This window comes from Babylonia areolata, chromosome 2 (genome assembly GCF_041734735.1).
Source record: "Babylonia areolata isolate BAREFJ2019XMU chromosome 2, ASM4173473v1, whole genome shotgun sequence".
Taxonomy (NCBI): Eukaryota; Metazoa; Mollusca; class Gastropoda; order Neogastropoda; family Buccinidae; genus Babylonia; species Babylonia areolata.
The window spans coordinates 60,826,316-60,841,315 of NC_134877.1; the positions used below are offsets into that span (position 1 = coordinate 60,826,316).

The window sequence follows — 15,000 nt, forward strand, 5'->3', positions numbered from 1 at the left end:
ACAGAATCCAACACAAACCAATCCAACACAACACAAAACAATGCAATGCAATACAACACAGCACAAGGCAATACAATCCAATCCAATATCGTATAATACAATGTAATACAATGCAATACAACAAAATACAACACAATACAATGCAATACCATACAACACAACACAATGCAACGCAACACAATACAACACAATGCAATGCAATGCAATACAACACAATGCAATGCAACGCAATACTACGCAATACAATACTATATGATATGATACGCCACGACACGACACAACACAACACAATACTATACAACACAATACAGTACAACACAAACCATACCCACTGACCATGAAGTCCTCCCCCATGCCATAGCTGGGGCTGTCCTGAGAGGTCGTCGTCTGTGGGGTCACGGCCAGGTCCTGTGGCTGCATGCCTGACTGGTAACTGCGCGCCGCGCTGCTCACCGACGCTGCCAGGTCAAAGGTCGGCTCTGGGCTGTGGGGCTTCATCATCATCCTGTGTGGTCGCAGAGCGAGAGACGATGACAACGACAAGGTTTTGATTGCCCGTTCAGCCATTATAACACCCCTCACAGAGAAACAATTATAATGACAAGATTTTCACAGTCCATAAAGTCATTACAACATCCCTCACAGAGAGACAATGATAACATTAAGGTTTTGATTGTCCGTTCAGCCATTATAACAGCCCTCACAGAGAAACAATTATAATGACAAGGTTTTCACAGTCCATAAAGTCATTATAACAGCCCTCACAGAGAAACAATGACAAGGTTTTGACTGTCCGTTCAGCCATTATAACACCCCTCACAGAGAAACAATTATAATGACAAGATTTTCACAGTCCATAAAGTCATTATAACATCCCTCACAGAGAGACAATGATAACATTAAGGTTTTGATTGTCCACTCAGCCATTATAACACCCCTCACAGAGAAACAATTATAATGACAAGATTTTCACAGTCCATAAAGTCATTATAACATCCCTTACAGACAGACAATGATAACATTAAGGTTTTGATTGTCCACTCAGCCATTACAACACCCCTCACTGAGAAACAATCATAATGACAAGGTTTGGATAGTCCATAAAGCATGTTTTGATTGTCCACTCAACCATTACAACACCCCTCACAGAGAGACAATTATAACGACAAGGTTTTGATTGTCCGTTCAGCCATTATAACACCCCTCACAGAGAGATAATGACAAGGTTTTGATTGTCCGTTCAGCCATTATAACATCCCTCACAGAGAAACAATGATAATGACAAGGTTTTGATTGTCCATTCAGCCATTATAACACCCCTTACAGAGAGACAATTAGTTTTGATTGTCCACTCAACCATTACAACACCCCTCACAGAGAGACAATTATAACGACAAGGTTTTGATTGTCCGTTCAGCCTTTATACACCCCTCACAGAGAGATAATGACAAGGTTTTGATTGTCCGTTCAGCCATTATAACATCCCTCACAGAGAAACAATTATAACGACAAGGTTTTGATTGTCCATTCAGCCTTTATAACACCCCTTACAGAGAGACAATTATAACGACAAGGTTTTGATTGTCCGTTCAGCCTTTGTAACACCCCTCAGACAATGGGGCGAGAAAGACCAAAACATATGTATGAGTGGTCACGGAGAGAGTGAGAAATGAGATTGGGGGCTGGTGGATAGGGGAAGTGGGGGTTTGGGGAGAGAGAGAGAGAGAGAGAGAGAGAGAAGGTTGAGGGACAAAGAGGCAAGGAGATAGCAGAGATTCAGACCTCAGTTCAAAACAAAAGAAGGACAAATAAAACAGCTGTTATGTAGTAACAGAGACCACAACAAAATTAACAGAACACTGTTACCAAGAAAACAGAAAACCAAACAGAGCAGATTTTTATCAAAAAGGTTTCTCTCTTTAAAAAAAAAGACCAAAACAAAATGCCCCACGCCCACACATACAAACACACTTACTGAACAAACTCTCTGTTGATGCGGACTTTGGGGCGGGCAATTTTGATGTGGGTGCAGTTGTGGGGGAGCACAAACACTTTCTCCATTCCCCCCATCTTGTGAGGGCACACCACCGTCTGCAACATGCAAGCCAGCAAACTCCACAGTCAACACGCACACTGTGTAAAATGATCTACTGCCTTTCGTTTCTTTAATGGAACAAACAAATCATACTCAGAGCCTCATTTCTTTAATGGAACAAACAAATCATACTCAGAGCCTCATGTCTTTAATGGAACAAACAAATCATACTCAGAGCCTCATGTCTTTAATGGAACAAACAAATCATACTCAGAGCCTCATTTCTTTTATGGAACAAACAAATCATACTCGGAGCCTCATTTCTTTAATGGAACAAACAAATCATACTCGGAGCCTCATTTCTTTAATGGAACAAACAAATCATACTCAGAGCCTCATTTCTTTAATGGAACAAACAAATCATACTCAGAGCCTCATGTCTTTAATGGAACAAACAAATCATACTCAGAGCCTCATTTCTTTAATGGAACAAACAAATCATACTCAGAGCCTCATTTCTTTTATGGAACAAACAAATCATACTCAGAGCACTTGAAGTGATACATCTTCTTTGGATCATTGGCCAGACTGCACACTGAACCAGCCTTTCAACATTTTGTTCTTTCATGAAACAGAATCAGGAAAATTATTCTTTATGTGGCAAAAAACTAAAGTTTAAAACTAAAGTTTATAAAAAATAAAAAAAAAACTTTTTGGTGGTAGTTGAATCCTCTTTGTTATTACACGACGTTTCGGACCATAGGCCCGTTGTCAAGTGATGAGAAGAGGACAGTGTGAATAGGAAAGCCGATGTGAGGAAAGGGTGATGACATCTCACTACTTTCTGTTTTGATGGCCACCATTCAGTGCAATACATACTCACTCACACACACACACCCACATACACACACACACACACACACACACACACACACACACACACACACACACACACACACACACAAAAATGCATACACATATATATATTCTTTATGTGCTCTTTCCACCTCTCTTCTTCCCCCCTCTCTCTCTCCCTATCTCCCCAGTTCTTTCTCCCCCATTAATTATCTCTCCTCTCATTCTCCTTTAGCTATGTAGTGTTGAAAATGTCAAATCATCATTCACCTATCCGTGATTTATGATGTGCAAGCTTTGTTGGTATGATTTCCTTTTATCTTTCTTCTTCTTCTTCTTTTATTACCTCCTTTCTGAGGGCTGGATGAAAAAAAAGCTTTATCTTGCTCACTCTTTTGCCCCAAGAAAACAAAATGTTTTGAATTCATTCTTGAAATGTTTGTTTATTTACAAAGATCTGTCTTGGACTAATCATATGAAGTACTTTGGAAAACATATCTCGAATAAAATACTTCAGTTAGTAAAGATTAAATTTTTTTTTAAAAACAATGTCCAAGGTTTTTGTTTTTCTGTGCGCATATTCGGCCAGTAATCAATTATACATCAACTTTTTGGGACAACTGTAGCAACATGAACATCACGTTTATTCACCATATGTACAAAAGAGCACTGAAAATAGTATTGTTAAAATTGAGCTCCCTTAACCCTATGGACTTTAAGCTACTTAACCCCTAGGCTGCCTGCATGACAAGATAACTCGTCATGGCAAGCATGTATGCTTCGCTGCCACAATGACGAGATAACTCATCATCGAAATATTCTGACTTTTCCCTGGTTTGCATTCACTTCGTTGACAAAAATAGTGGTAGCTTTAGCCTGGGGAATCTCTCTAGATTCTATTCATAGCTAGAAAACCCATCTACGTCATGAAGCAGTCCTTTATTTGAACGTTTTGGTTGGGTCACTGTCCAAGTGTTTGCCTGACTTCTCTCCTCGCTCGCTCAACAAAATGTCGGACTGACGCCGTGCTCAAGACATGCGATCGTGACGAACTAAATCAACCAAGATTTCTTTCTTTAGCTGATACTCAGAAAGAACTGAATTGTAAATTCGAAGGAGAAGACAGTGATGAACATTTATAGGACGATCTGATAGAAAATAAAGGGAGCAATCAAGAGAGTGGCCAAGATGCGACTGTCAGTGAGTGATGCCGGTTGTACAGATGTTAGCAGTCGACAGAACATGACCGAATTAGCAGCAGAGCGATATTCTTGGCACGCAGCCAACACTGTCTGATGAGAACTGAATCAAGTGACCATGTGAGAGGGCTGAAGAGGAGGGGGGAGGGTGGAGACTGAGGGGGCGTGGCCTCACATCCATCTTATCACTTGGAGAAGTCACAATGTATTGTGTATCTATCTCTTAAAATATATATATATATATTGTGGTTGTTCTAGTATGATTTTGTGTTTGCAGATATCCATTTGTCCAGAAAATATGATGTTTTTTGTGCAAATTACCTGACTAATGTTTGTAATGAACAAGTTGAAAATGTGACAAAAAACAACACTGATTTCAAAACAACAGCATGTCACTAAAAATATATAAAATGGGGAAACACCATGTGTTTTGTATTCTTTATTCATTTACCTTTCAGAAAATATATACTTTTATGGGTCTTTCTCCAATAACAAAGAGCACAGAATTTTTGGAAAATTTATACCCGTTTTTTGTGAAAAAACCCTGGCAAACAGATTTCAATTAAATTTTATTTTCCTGGCTTAATGCATCATCTCTTCAAAAAAAAAGGCTATTTTCCAACAAAGCTGTTTGCAAGCATAATGATATACATGAGAATGGAAATGTTCAAAAAAAAGATTACAGACCCTTCTAAAACTAATCACCACAGACACAACCTATTGCTATGCATACCTAATCCAAGAAACAACCTTTTCTAGTCCAGCTTTCTATACCCTGGTGGAAAGTTATGGAATTAGCTTCCACTCTCTTTAACTCTTTCCGGACAAAGGAATGCTCACGCATTCCTACACAAAACATATTCGGATTCGGACGAAGGAATGGAATAGCATCCTCCGAAAGTAAAATTCCATCATGCGCTATACACGTGATTTTGTGATTAGCCAAGCAGAGTGCGCTATTCTGGGTCACTCCACAATCGAACAGTATGACTGGTCAGCCTGAGATGTGTGGCCCGTCTCGCACACACGCTGACAAAGTCACTGACCGGTCGTCTGCTCGCGTGCCAGCCTGTTAGCAAAGCGGGCTCTTCTCAGAATGTCGTGGAGCGAACAAGGCAGTGACGGCAACATTTTAGGGTTGCCGAAGTACTTGAAATGCTACAAACTGAAGGGTCCGACATTGAAGAGGTGGATGATGATGAAGAAGAAAGCGAATCTAATGCAGAAAGCGAGCATGGGTATGGTGATTCGGGGTGAAAAATTGGCAGTATTTTCTACATATGGCAAAACTGTAAAATTAAGATGAGAAATCTGATTTTTTTTATATGTAATAGCTCAACACGTAATAAACCAGTTCTGAAAGTTTCATTTTCTTACACAGTATTTTGTATTTTTTGTAATTTTTTTCCAAACCCTTACAAATGGGCCGTCTGTGGGGAAAAGCAATGGAGAAAACTTGTCCCGAGTGAGTTAAAAAGTATCATAAATAAAAACAGGTTTAAGAAATATTTGAAGACTCATTGCAATGACTGTCCAAAAGATTATCAGCAATAGAAATCTTAATCTGTTAGTCTGATGCTTCTTTTATTACTTGTGGAATGTTTTGTATATGCTTCAGTCGGTAGTGTATTTGTTCCATTTGAGGAATAAATATGTGTGTATGTGAATGGGGTGGGCGTGGTGTATTCATGCTCCAGCATGTGTGTGTGTGTGTGTGTGTGTGTGTGTGTGTGTGTGTGTGTGTGTGTATGCATGCATATATATATAGATAGATAGGTAGATAGATATAGATATATATATAGAGAGAGAGAGACAGATATAGAGATATATACAGATAGATAGATTGATAGATAGATAGATAAATAGTAGATATATGTATATATTATGTGTGTGTTTGTGTGTATGTGCTTTTGTCTTTTTGTTTGTTCGTTTTGTTGTGTTTGTTTTTTCTCTTTTTTTTCATAGACGGCCTGATGTAAAAAAATATATATAAATTTAAGCAGTTGTTGCTAATTCAATTTAACATCATGAAATAAAATTTTGACTCTGACATACAGACACGCACACAGGAACACGACACACACGCAACAACAGCGCTTCAGCAGCAACAGCTCGATCACTCCACCGACCTTTTCTCCACAGCTGGCACAGAACTTGGCGTCCTTGAACTCCTCAAAGGTCTTGCCGCTGTTGTTGGAGGTGTAGAGCATGGCGGCATACTTGCTGAACACCCGCTCCTGGGGGATGAAGGGGTCGGCATTATCCTCCTGCCCCTGCTCCTCCTCCAGCCCCGCCCACAGGATTGACTCCCCTGACCAAATCATTTTTTTTTTATATATAAATTTCCGTTCTTTATTCACAAGTAAAAACAAATGTTAATTGACCAGTTTAACTCTCTCCATACGAACAGCGAAAGAGACGATGTAAACAGCTTTTCACCCCAGTTACCACCATCAAAATATTGCAAGCGGAAGGCTCTTATACTGAAGAGGTGAATGTTGACAAAGAATACCACAATTCTGACGACGGAAGCTAAAGGTTGGGTCATTCAGACACCCACTGGACATCCGAGGGGTCTGTGTAGAGGAGAAGAGAGGACTGGCCATACTGAGTGAGTTAACCCATTAACCTTGTGGGAGTTTAAAGCCTTGGCATGCTTCCTTGTCGTACTGATGCAGGAAAAAATGTAGAAAATATACTTTTTTCCCCTTCATATTATGTGTCATCACATCCAGAAATACTGTACAAATTAGTTCCCTTTTGACGGGCGCAATAGCCAAGTGGTTAAAGCGTTGGACTTTCAATCTGAAGGACCTGGGTTCGAATCACAGTGACGGCGCCTGGTGGTTAAAGGGTGGAGATTTTTACGATCTCCTAGGTCAACATATGTGCAGACCTGCCAGTGCCTGAACCCCCTTCGTGTGTAAACGCATGCAGAAGATCAAATACGTACGTTAAAGATCCTGTAATCCATGTCAGCGTTTGGTGGGTTATGGAAGCAAGAACATACCCAGCATGCACACCCCCGAAAGCGGAGTATGACTGCCTACATGGCAGGGTAAAAAAGGTCATACACGTAAAAGCCCACTCGTGTACATGCGAGTGAACGTGGGAGTTGCAGCCCACGAACGCAGAAGAAGAAGAAGAAGTTCCCTTTCTTTGTGGTTTATGCACATGTAGGGTTGTGAAAGGAAATTTTCTATCTAAAATTACGTTTAAATAACATACTTACCGTGACCCAACTAGTGCAGACTCCGGCAGGGGTCTGACATTCCTGTCCTGTGCAAACTATCCGCCTATGCGGAGCAGACGAAACTACGGCCGATAACCTCCCGGAAGTAGGTAACCTCCCCTTTGTCCCGCTGGTTATCGCCCTCTTTTTACTGTTTTAATGAGATGAATTCTGACACCAGAACAATGCTTGAGCTACAGGACTCAATGAATTAATCATATCCCTGAAAATTATAATGAATGCTTTCTGATTCAACTCAACAAACAAGTTGCATCTCTCTGCGTCAACTTGTTTACAAGTTCTTAAAGCTTATTTGTTCTATCTGCATTTTTGAAAATGCTCCTTCACTTCTGGCATGTATACAATGTACAATGTTGTATCGTTTGTGTGTTACTCGTTTGTTTTTTGGTTTTTTTTCTTTTTCTTGTTTTTTTCTTTTCTTCCTCCAAATGTATACTTTTTTCACCAGCTAGTTGGAATGGCCATTGCAACTGATTGTGAGCACAATGCCAATGTTATTTATATTGTGTTAGTTACATGAAATATCTTACATTTTCATGTACTCCCACAGATTTTCCTGAAATAAAAACCTTTTGTCTTGTCTTGACAATGCACATGTACACTGCAGAGACAGTGCTTGGTCATCCCTAGAGTTGACTGAAGGAGTAAGTGGAGGATTTAAAAATGACACGAAAATTTATTTCAAGAAGGCAAAGGAATAAGCACAACATGCTTTGTTTCTACAACTGGCCCTCTGGGCAAAAATACAAGAAAAAGAAAAGTGAAAGCAAAATAATCACAAGCGCTTAATACATAAGCATGCACTGAAGATAATTCTATGCATTTATGTACCATACAATAAAGACACTTTTCCATGTTTTATGGACAAGTACAGTTGTATCTTGTTGTATCTCCTACAGCTACAAATACACAGATGTGATAGAGACCTAAGAAGCAAGAATGAGAAGAAAGAATATAAGAGGATGAGGGAGAACGAAAGAGACCAGGAGACTGACAGACACACAGACCTACAGAGAGACAGACCTAAAGGGGGAGGGAAGGGAGTGGGAGGGCATATGGCAAGACTAAATTAATAATAATCAATAAAATTTTGCAGGTAACACTTGATATACAGCATAACCACAGATTTTTCATCACATATATTTGATATGTGTTTTTCAGACGGTGACACTTTTAAATGTCTTCACATTGAGACAGGATAGTACTTCATTCCACAAGCAACCTCATGAGTAAGAAAGACTACATTTGAATAGATCGATCCTTGGAATGTAGCCGAGCAACACAACTGCCCATAGCAATCGACCCACGTACACAAGCACTGGCCAGCGCACTGCAGAATACCATTTAGGAATCAAACAAGACATTTAAAAACAGATCAACTTTTCACATGTTAACATGTTTTTTGTTGTATGATCATTTGAATTTTATGCTGACTGAGAATGCACTGCGATAGTGATTTAAATGACCAGATGAAATTGTTCACTTTAGTCTTAAGCATGATGATTTTATCACTGCTTAGACTCATAACAATAAATTTGGGGAAAAAATATTGTTCTTCATCCATTTAATACCAGGTACTTCCTTTTAATTTTTCTATATCTAAATTCCCTACCCCTTTTTACATATAATTCTTTGATCCACTGTCATACAATATGATAAACCTTCAGCTGGTGCTAAAAATTAAACAGAAACAAAAATAATCCCCATTACATGTATGTACGGTAGTTGGTTTGCTTTTCCTTGTTTTCTTGTTTTTAATGGGTGTGTGTTAGTGTGGGTATGACACAGAAAGACAGAGGGGCACATATAGAGTGAGAAGTGTGTGTGTGTTAGTGTGGGAATGACAAAGACAGAGGGGCACATATAGAGTGAGAAGTGTGTGTTAGTGTGGGAATGACAGAGAAAGACAGAGGGGCACATATAGAGTGAGAAGTGTGTGTTAGTGTGGGAATGACACAGAAAGACAGAGGGGCACATATAGAGTGAGAAGTGTGTGTTAGTGTGGGAATGACAGAGAAGACAGAGGGGCACATATAGAGTGAGAAGTGTGTGTTAGTGTGGAAATGACAGAGAAAGACAGAGGGGCACATATAGAGTGAGAAGTGTGTGTTAGTGTGGAAATGACAAAGAAAGACAGAGGGGCACATATAGAGTGAGAAGTGTGTGTTAGTGTGGGAATGACAGAGAAAGACAGAGGGGCACATATAGAGTGAGAAGTGTGTGTTAGTGTGGGAATGACAAAGACAGAGGGGCACATAGAGAGTGAGAAGTGTGTGTTAGTGTGGGTATGACAGAGAAGACAGAGGGGCACATATAGAGTGAGAAGTGTGTGTTAGTGTGGGAATGACAGAGAAGACAGAGGGGCACATATAGAGTGAGAAGTGTGTGTTAGTGTGGGAATGACAGAGAAGACAGAGGGGCACATATAGAGTGAGAAGTGTGTGTTAGTGTGGGAATGACAGAGAAAGACAGAGGGGCACATATAGAGTGAGAAGTGTGTGTTAGTGTGGGAATGACAGAGAAAGACAGAGGGGCACATATAGAGTGAGAAGTGTGTGTTAGTGTGGGAATGACAGAGAAGACAGAGGGGCACATATAGAGTGAGAAGTGTGTGTTAGTGTGGAAATGACAAAGACAGAGGGGCACACATAGAGTGAGAAGTGTGTGTTAGTGTGGGAATGACAGAGAAAGACAGAGGGGCACATATAGAGTGAGAAGTGTGTGTTAGTGTGGGAATGACAAAGACAGAGGGGCACATATAGAGTGAGAAGTGTGTGTTAGTGTGGGAATGACAAAGACAGAGGGGCACATATAGAGTGAGAAGTGTGTGTTAGTGTGGGAATGACAAAGACAGAGGGGCACATATAGAGTGAGAAGTGTGTGTTAGTGTGGGAATGACAGAGAAGACAGAGGGGCACATATAGAGTGAGAAGTGTGTGTTAGTGTGGGTATGACAGAGAAAGACAGAGGGGCACATATAGAGTGAGAAGTGGGTGTTAGTGTGGAAATAACAAAGACAGAGGGGCACATATAGAGTAAGAAGTGTGTGTTAGTGTGGGTATGACAGAGAAGACAGAGGGGCACATATAGAGTGAGAAGTGTCTGTTAGTGTGGGAATGACAGAGAAGACAGAGGGGCACATATAGAGTGAGAAGTGTATGTTAGTGTGGGAATGACAGAGAAGACAGAGGGGCACATATAGAGTGAGAAGTGTGTGTTAGTGTGGGTATGACAGAGAAAGACAGAGGGGCACATATAGAGTGAGAAGTGTGTGTTAGTGTGGGAATGACAAAGACAGAGGGGCACATATAGAGTGAGAAGTGTGTGTTAGTGTGGGAATGACAAAGACAGAGGGGCACATATAGAGTGAGAAGTGTGTGTTAGTGTGGGAATGACAAAGACAGAGGGGCACATATAGAGTGAGAAGTGTGTGTTAGTGTGGGAATGACAGAGAAAGACAGAGGGGCACATATAGAGTGAGAAGTGTGTGTTAGTGTGGGAATGACAGAGAAGACAGAGGGGCACATATAGAGTGAGAAGTGTGTGTTAGTGTGGAAATGACAAAGACAGAGGGGCACATATAGAGTGAGAAGTGTGTGTTAGTGTGGGAATGACAGAGAAGACAGAGGGGCACATATAGAGTGAGAAGTGTGTGTTAGTGTGGGTATGACAGAGAAAGACAGAGGGGCACATATAGAGTGAGAAGTGTGTGTTAGTGTGGGAATGACAGAGAAGACAGAGGGGCACATATAGAGTGAGAAGTGTGTGTTAGTGTGGGTATGACATAAAGACAGAGGGGCACATATAGAGTGAGAAGTGTGTGTTAGTGTGGAAATGACAAAGACAGAGGGGCACATACAGAGTGAGAAGTGTGTGTTAGTGTGGGTATGACAAAGACAGAGGGGCACATATAGAGTGAGAAGTGTGTGTTAGTGTGGGTATGACAGAGAAAGACAGAGGGGCACATATAGAGTGAGAAGTGTGTGTTAGTGTGGGAATGACAGAGAAGACAGAGGGGCACATATAGAGTGAGAAGTGTGTGTTAGTGTGGAAATGACAGAGACAGAGGGGCACATATAGAGTGAGAAGTGTGTGTTAGTGTGGGTATGACAGAGAAGACAGAGGGGCACATATAGAGTGAGAAGTGTGTGTTAGTGTGGAAATGACAGAGACAGAGGGGCACATATAGAGTGAGAAGTGTGTGTTAGTGTGGGAATGACAGAGAAGACAGAGGGGCACATATAGAGTGAGAAGTGTGTGTTAGTGTGGGAATGACAAAGACAGAGGGGCACATACAGAGTGAGAAGTGTGTGTTAGTGTGGGTATGACAGAGAAAGACAGAGGGGCACATATAGAGTGAGAAGTGTGTGTTAGTGTGGGAATGACAGAGAAGACAGAGGGGCACATATAGAGTGAGAAGTGTGTGTTAGTGTGGGAATGACAAAGACAGAGGGGCACATAGAGAGTGAGAAGTGTGTGTCAGTGTGGAAATGACAGAGACAGAGGGGCACATATAGAGTGAGAAGTGTGTGTTAGTGTGGAAATGACAAAGACTGAGGGGCACATATAGAGTGAGAAGTGTGTGTTAGTGTGAGTATGACAGAGAAAGACAGAGGGGCACATATAGAGTGAGAAGTGTGTGTTAGTGTGGAAATGACAAAGACTGAGGGGCACATATAGAGTGAGAAGTGTGTGTTAGTGTGGGTATGACAGAGAAAGACAGAGGGGCACATATAGAGTGAGAAGTGTGTGTTAGTGTGGGAATAACAAAGACAGAGGGGCACATATAGAGTGAGAAGTGTGTGTTAGTGTGGGAATGACAGAGAAAGACAGAGGGGCACATATAGAGTGAGAAGTGTGTGTTAGTGTGGGTATGACAGAGAAAGACAGAGGGGCACATATAGAGTGAGAAGTGTGTGTTAGTGTGGAAATGACAAAGACAGAGGGGCACATATAGAGTGAGAAGTGTGTGTTAGTGTGGGTATGACAAAGACAGAGGGGCACATATAGAGTGAGAAGTGTGTGTTAGTGTGGGTATGACAGAGAAGACACAGGGGCACATATAGAGTGAGAAGTGTGTGTTAGTGTGGGTATGACAGAGAAGACAGAGGGGCACATATAGAGTGAGAAGTGTGTGTTAGTGTGGGAATGACACAGAAAGACAGAGGGGCACATATAGAGTGAGAAGTGTGTGTTAGTGTGGGAATGACAGAGAAGACAGAGGGGCACATATAGAGTGAGAAGTGTGTGTTAGTGTGGGAATGACACAGAAAGACAGAGGGGCACATATAGAGTGAGAAATGTGTGTTAGTGTGGAAATGACAAAGACAGAGGGGCACATATAGAGTGAGAAGTGTGTGTTAGTGTGGGTATGACAGAGAAAGACAGAGGGGCACATATAGAGTGAGAAGTGTGTGTTTGTGTGGGAATGACAGAGAAGACAGAGGGGCACATATAGAGTGAGAAGTGGAGGCAGGAAAGAGAGCAGCAGAGTGAGCGGGACGGAGAAAGGGACAGGGGCCATGGGAGACATTTAATAATCATAACCTTTTCCGTCAGAATTCTTGGAGCGTCCTGTGTCCTTCTTTTTCCTGAAAAAGGCAAACACACAACACAGCCTGTGTGAATAGCCAACACACACACACACACACACACATATATATATATATATATATACATATATATAGATATATATATATATATATATATATATATATATATATATATATATATATATATATATATATATATATATATATATATATATATATATATATTCTCACATCATTTTCACAGGTCCAATACATGACAAAAGCTAATCATATATATTTGAACAGTATCACTCTTGCAACTGACTAAGAGCAAGAGAACGAGAGAAACGTCTGTAAGCAATACATATGCATGTTTGAAATTACTCTAAGTGAAGAAATGTATTACTCTTCAAACATAGGCTTAAGACATCAATGACTCAGTTATATATCAACAATCCATTCTTAAACATCCGACATATTTACAGGTTTGTCGTAAACTATTTATGACGCATACTTTTTCTTTCTCCTTTGTCTTTATGTGCTGTTGTATGCCATTGTGTGCTATTGTGCATGTGTATTCTTTCATGGGATACTCTGAAAGCCCACAATATGGGGAGTTTGTGCCATGTAAGTACTGCTTCTTCTTCTTTACCCTCAACTCCCTGAAGAGTGATTGGGCAGCTGCACACAACAACTGTTCACCAGATTCCTCCAGGTCTATCCAGATTTGACACACAGCTGACATGTAGTTACTACATACTATTATTACAACACACTTGGTTCTGGAACACATATCCTTGCAGTTCGTTTACATGCATAATATTCAATCGCACAGTTTCACTTTTAGAAATGAAAACAGCAGTTCCTCTATTTGTTTTTCTGAATTTTTCAGAATACAACTTTTTTACTTTCTTCTTAATTCAGAGATGGACTCCTGTGGTTAACATAAAAGATGTGGCCAATCTGTGTCACTTTAACATTCATCAGTTTTCCTGCACTCACAGTTCACTATGCTCTGTACAAACATCTGCTCTGTACATGGGGCCTCCAACATGGCAAGCACTCCCATGGAGGCCAAAAGAAGCACTTCAAAGACACTCTGAAAGCTTCTCTGAAGGCCTTCAACATCAGCCACGACACATGGGAGCTGAATGCAATGGACAGACCAAAGTGGCGTTCAGCTGTCCACAAAGGTGCCAAATCCTGTGAGGCCAACAGAATCGCTGCATCAGAGCAACACAGACAGGCCAGGAAAAGCAGTGTCAGCAAGTCCCCGACAGCCACCACCATCCCCTGTCCACACTGCGTCAGAACCTTCCAGGTGCGGATTGGCCTGATCAGTCATCTGCGCACCCACAGAGCCCAACCCACCCACCCCCAGGATGACCAGATGGTCCTCGTCGATCCTGACGGACGAACCACACACACTGGGCCAACAGCAACATGAGAGATGTACGATCAATGCTTTCTCCACTGAAATGGGAATTCATTTACAGCTTAGTCTTCTGTATCAGACGCACCCTCAGGAAGCCAGCGTCCAGCATCACACGCCAAGCCCTGACCTGGAACCCGCAGGAAAAGAGGAAGAGAGGCCGGCCTTGCAACAGCTGGAGGCGAGATACCGAGGCAGAGCTGAAGCAGCAAGGGACCAACTGGACTGGAATGGCCAGAACAGCCCAGAACAGAGTGCGATGGCGAGGGGTCGTCGATGGCCTATGCTCCACCAGGAGTGATGGGCAAAATGAATGAATTAGTCTTCTGTGAAGGAATATGACTCTCAAACTAACTAGGAGGAAAAGACTGCACTGGCTTTTAGTGCTGCAGCCTTGGGGGCTTGTTGGCCTTTGGGTCCATCCCAACGGTGACTGTCCTAGAGCCTTCTTGGATGATTGAGTGGGGATGCAACTTGGGCAAGACAATCTCCACAATGATCAAATTCTAGTCCAGATAGTCTAGACAGCAGCTGCTTCTTTGCTGTTCTGACAGTCATAGCTGGACATGACTATCATACAGTACAAGATTGTTGCACCTGAGGTTTACTTTCCTCAGTGCACTGTTGTTTCTCCTCAGTACACTTTCCACCTGGTGGTATATTTTCCTCAGTGCACTTGCACTCCAAATTCACTC

The 15,000-nt window shown here is 41.5% G+C and overlaps 1 protein-coding gene across 1 annotated transcript in view; it reads right to left on the reverse strand.

Moving 5' to 3' along the window:
• Positions 1 to 15,000, reverse strand: part of LOC143275834 (uncharacterized) — a 46,457-nt gene that overhangs the window by 19,254 nt on the left and 12,203 nt on the right. The window contains exons 11-14 of the mRNA XM_076580126.1: positions 12,890 to 12,933; positions 6,219 to 6,400; positions 1,976 to 2,091; positions 337 to 505 (exon numbers count right to left, since the gene is read on the reverse strand). Of these exons, the coding sequence (XP_076436241.1) occupies positions 337 to 505; positions 1,976 to 2,091; positions 6,219 to 6,400; positions 12,890 to 12,933 (511 nt within the window). The remainder of the gene's footprint in view (positions 1 to 336; positions 506 to 1,975; positions 2,092 to 6,218; positions 6,401 to 12,889; positions 12,934 to 15,000) is intronic.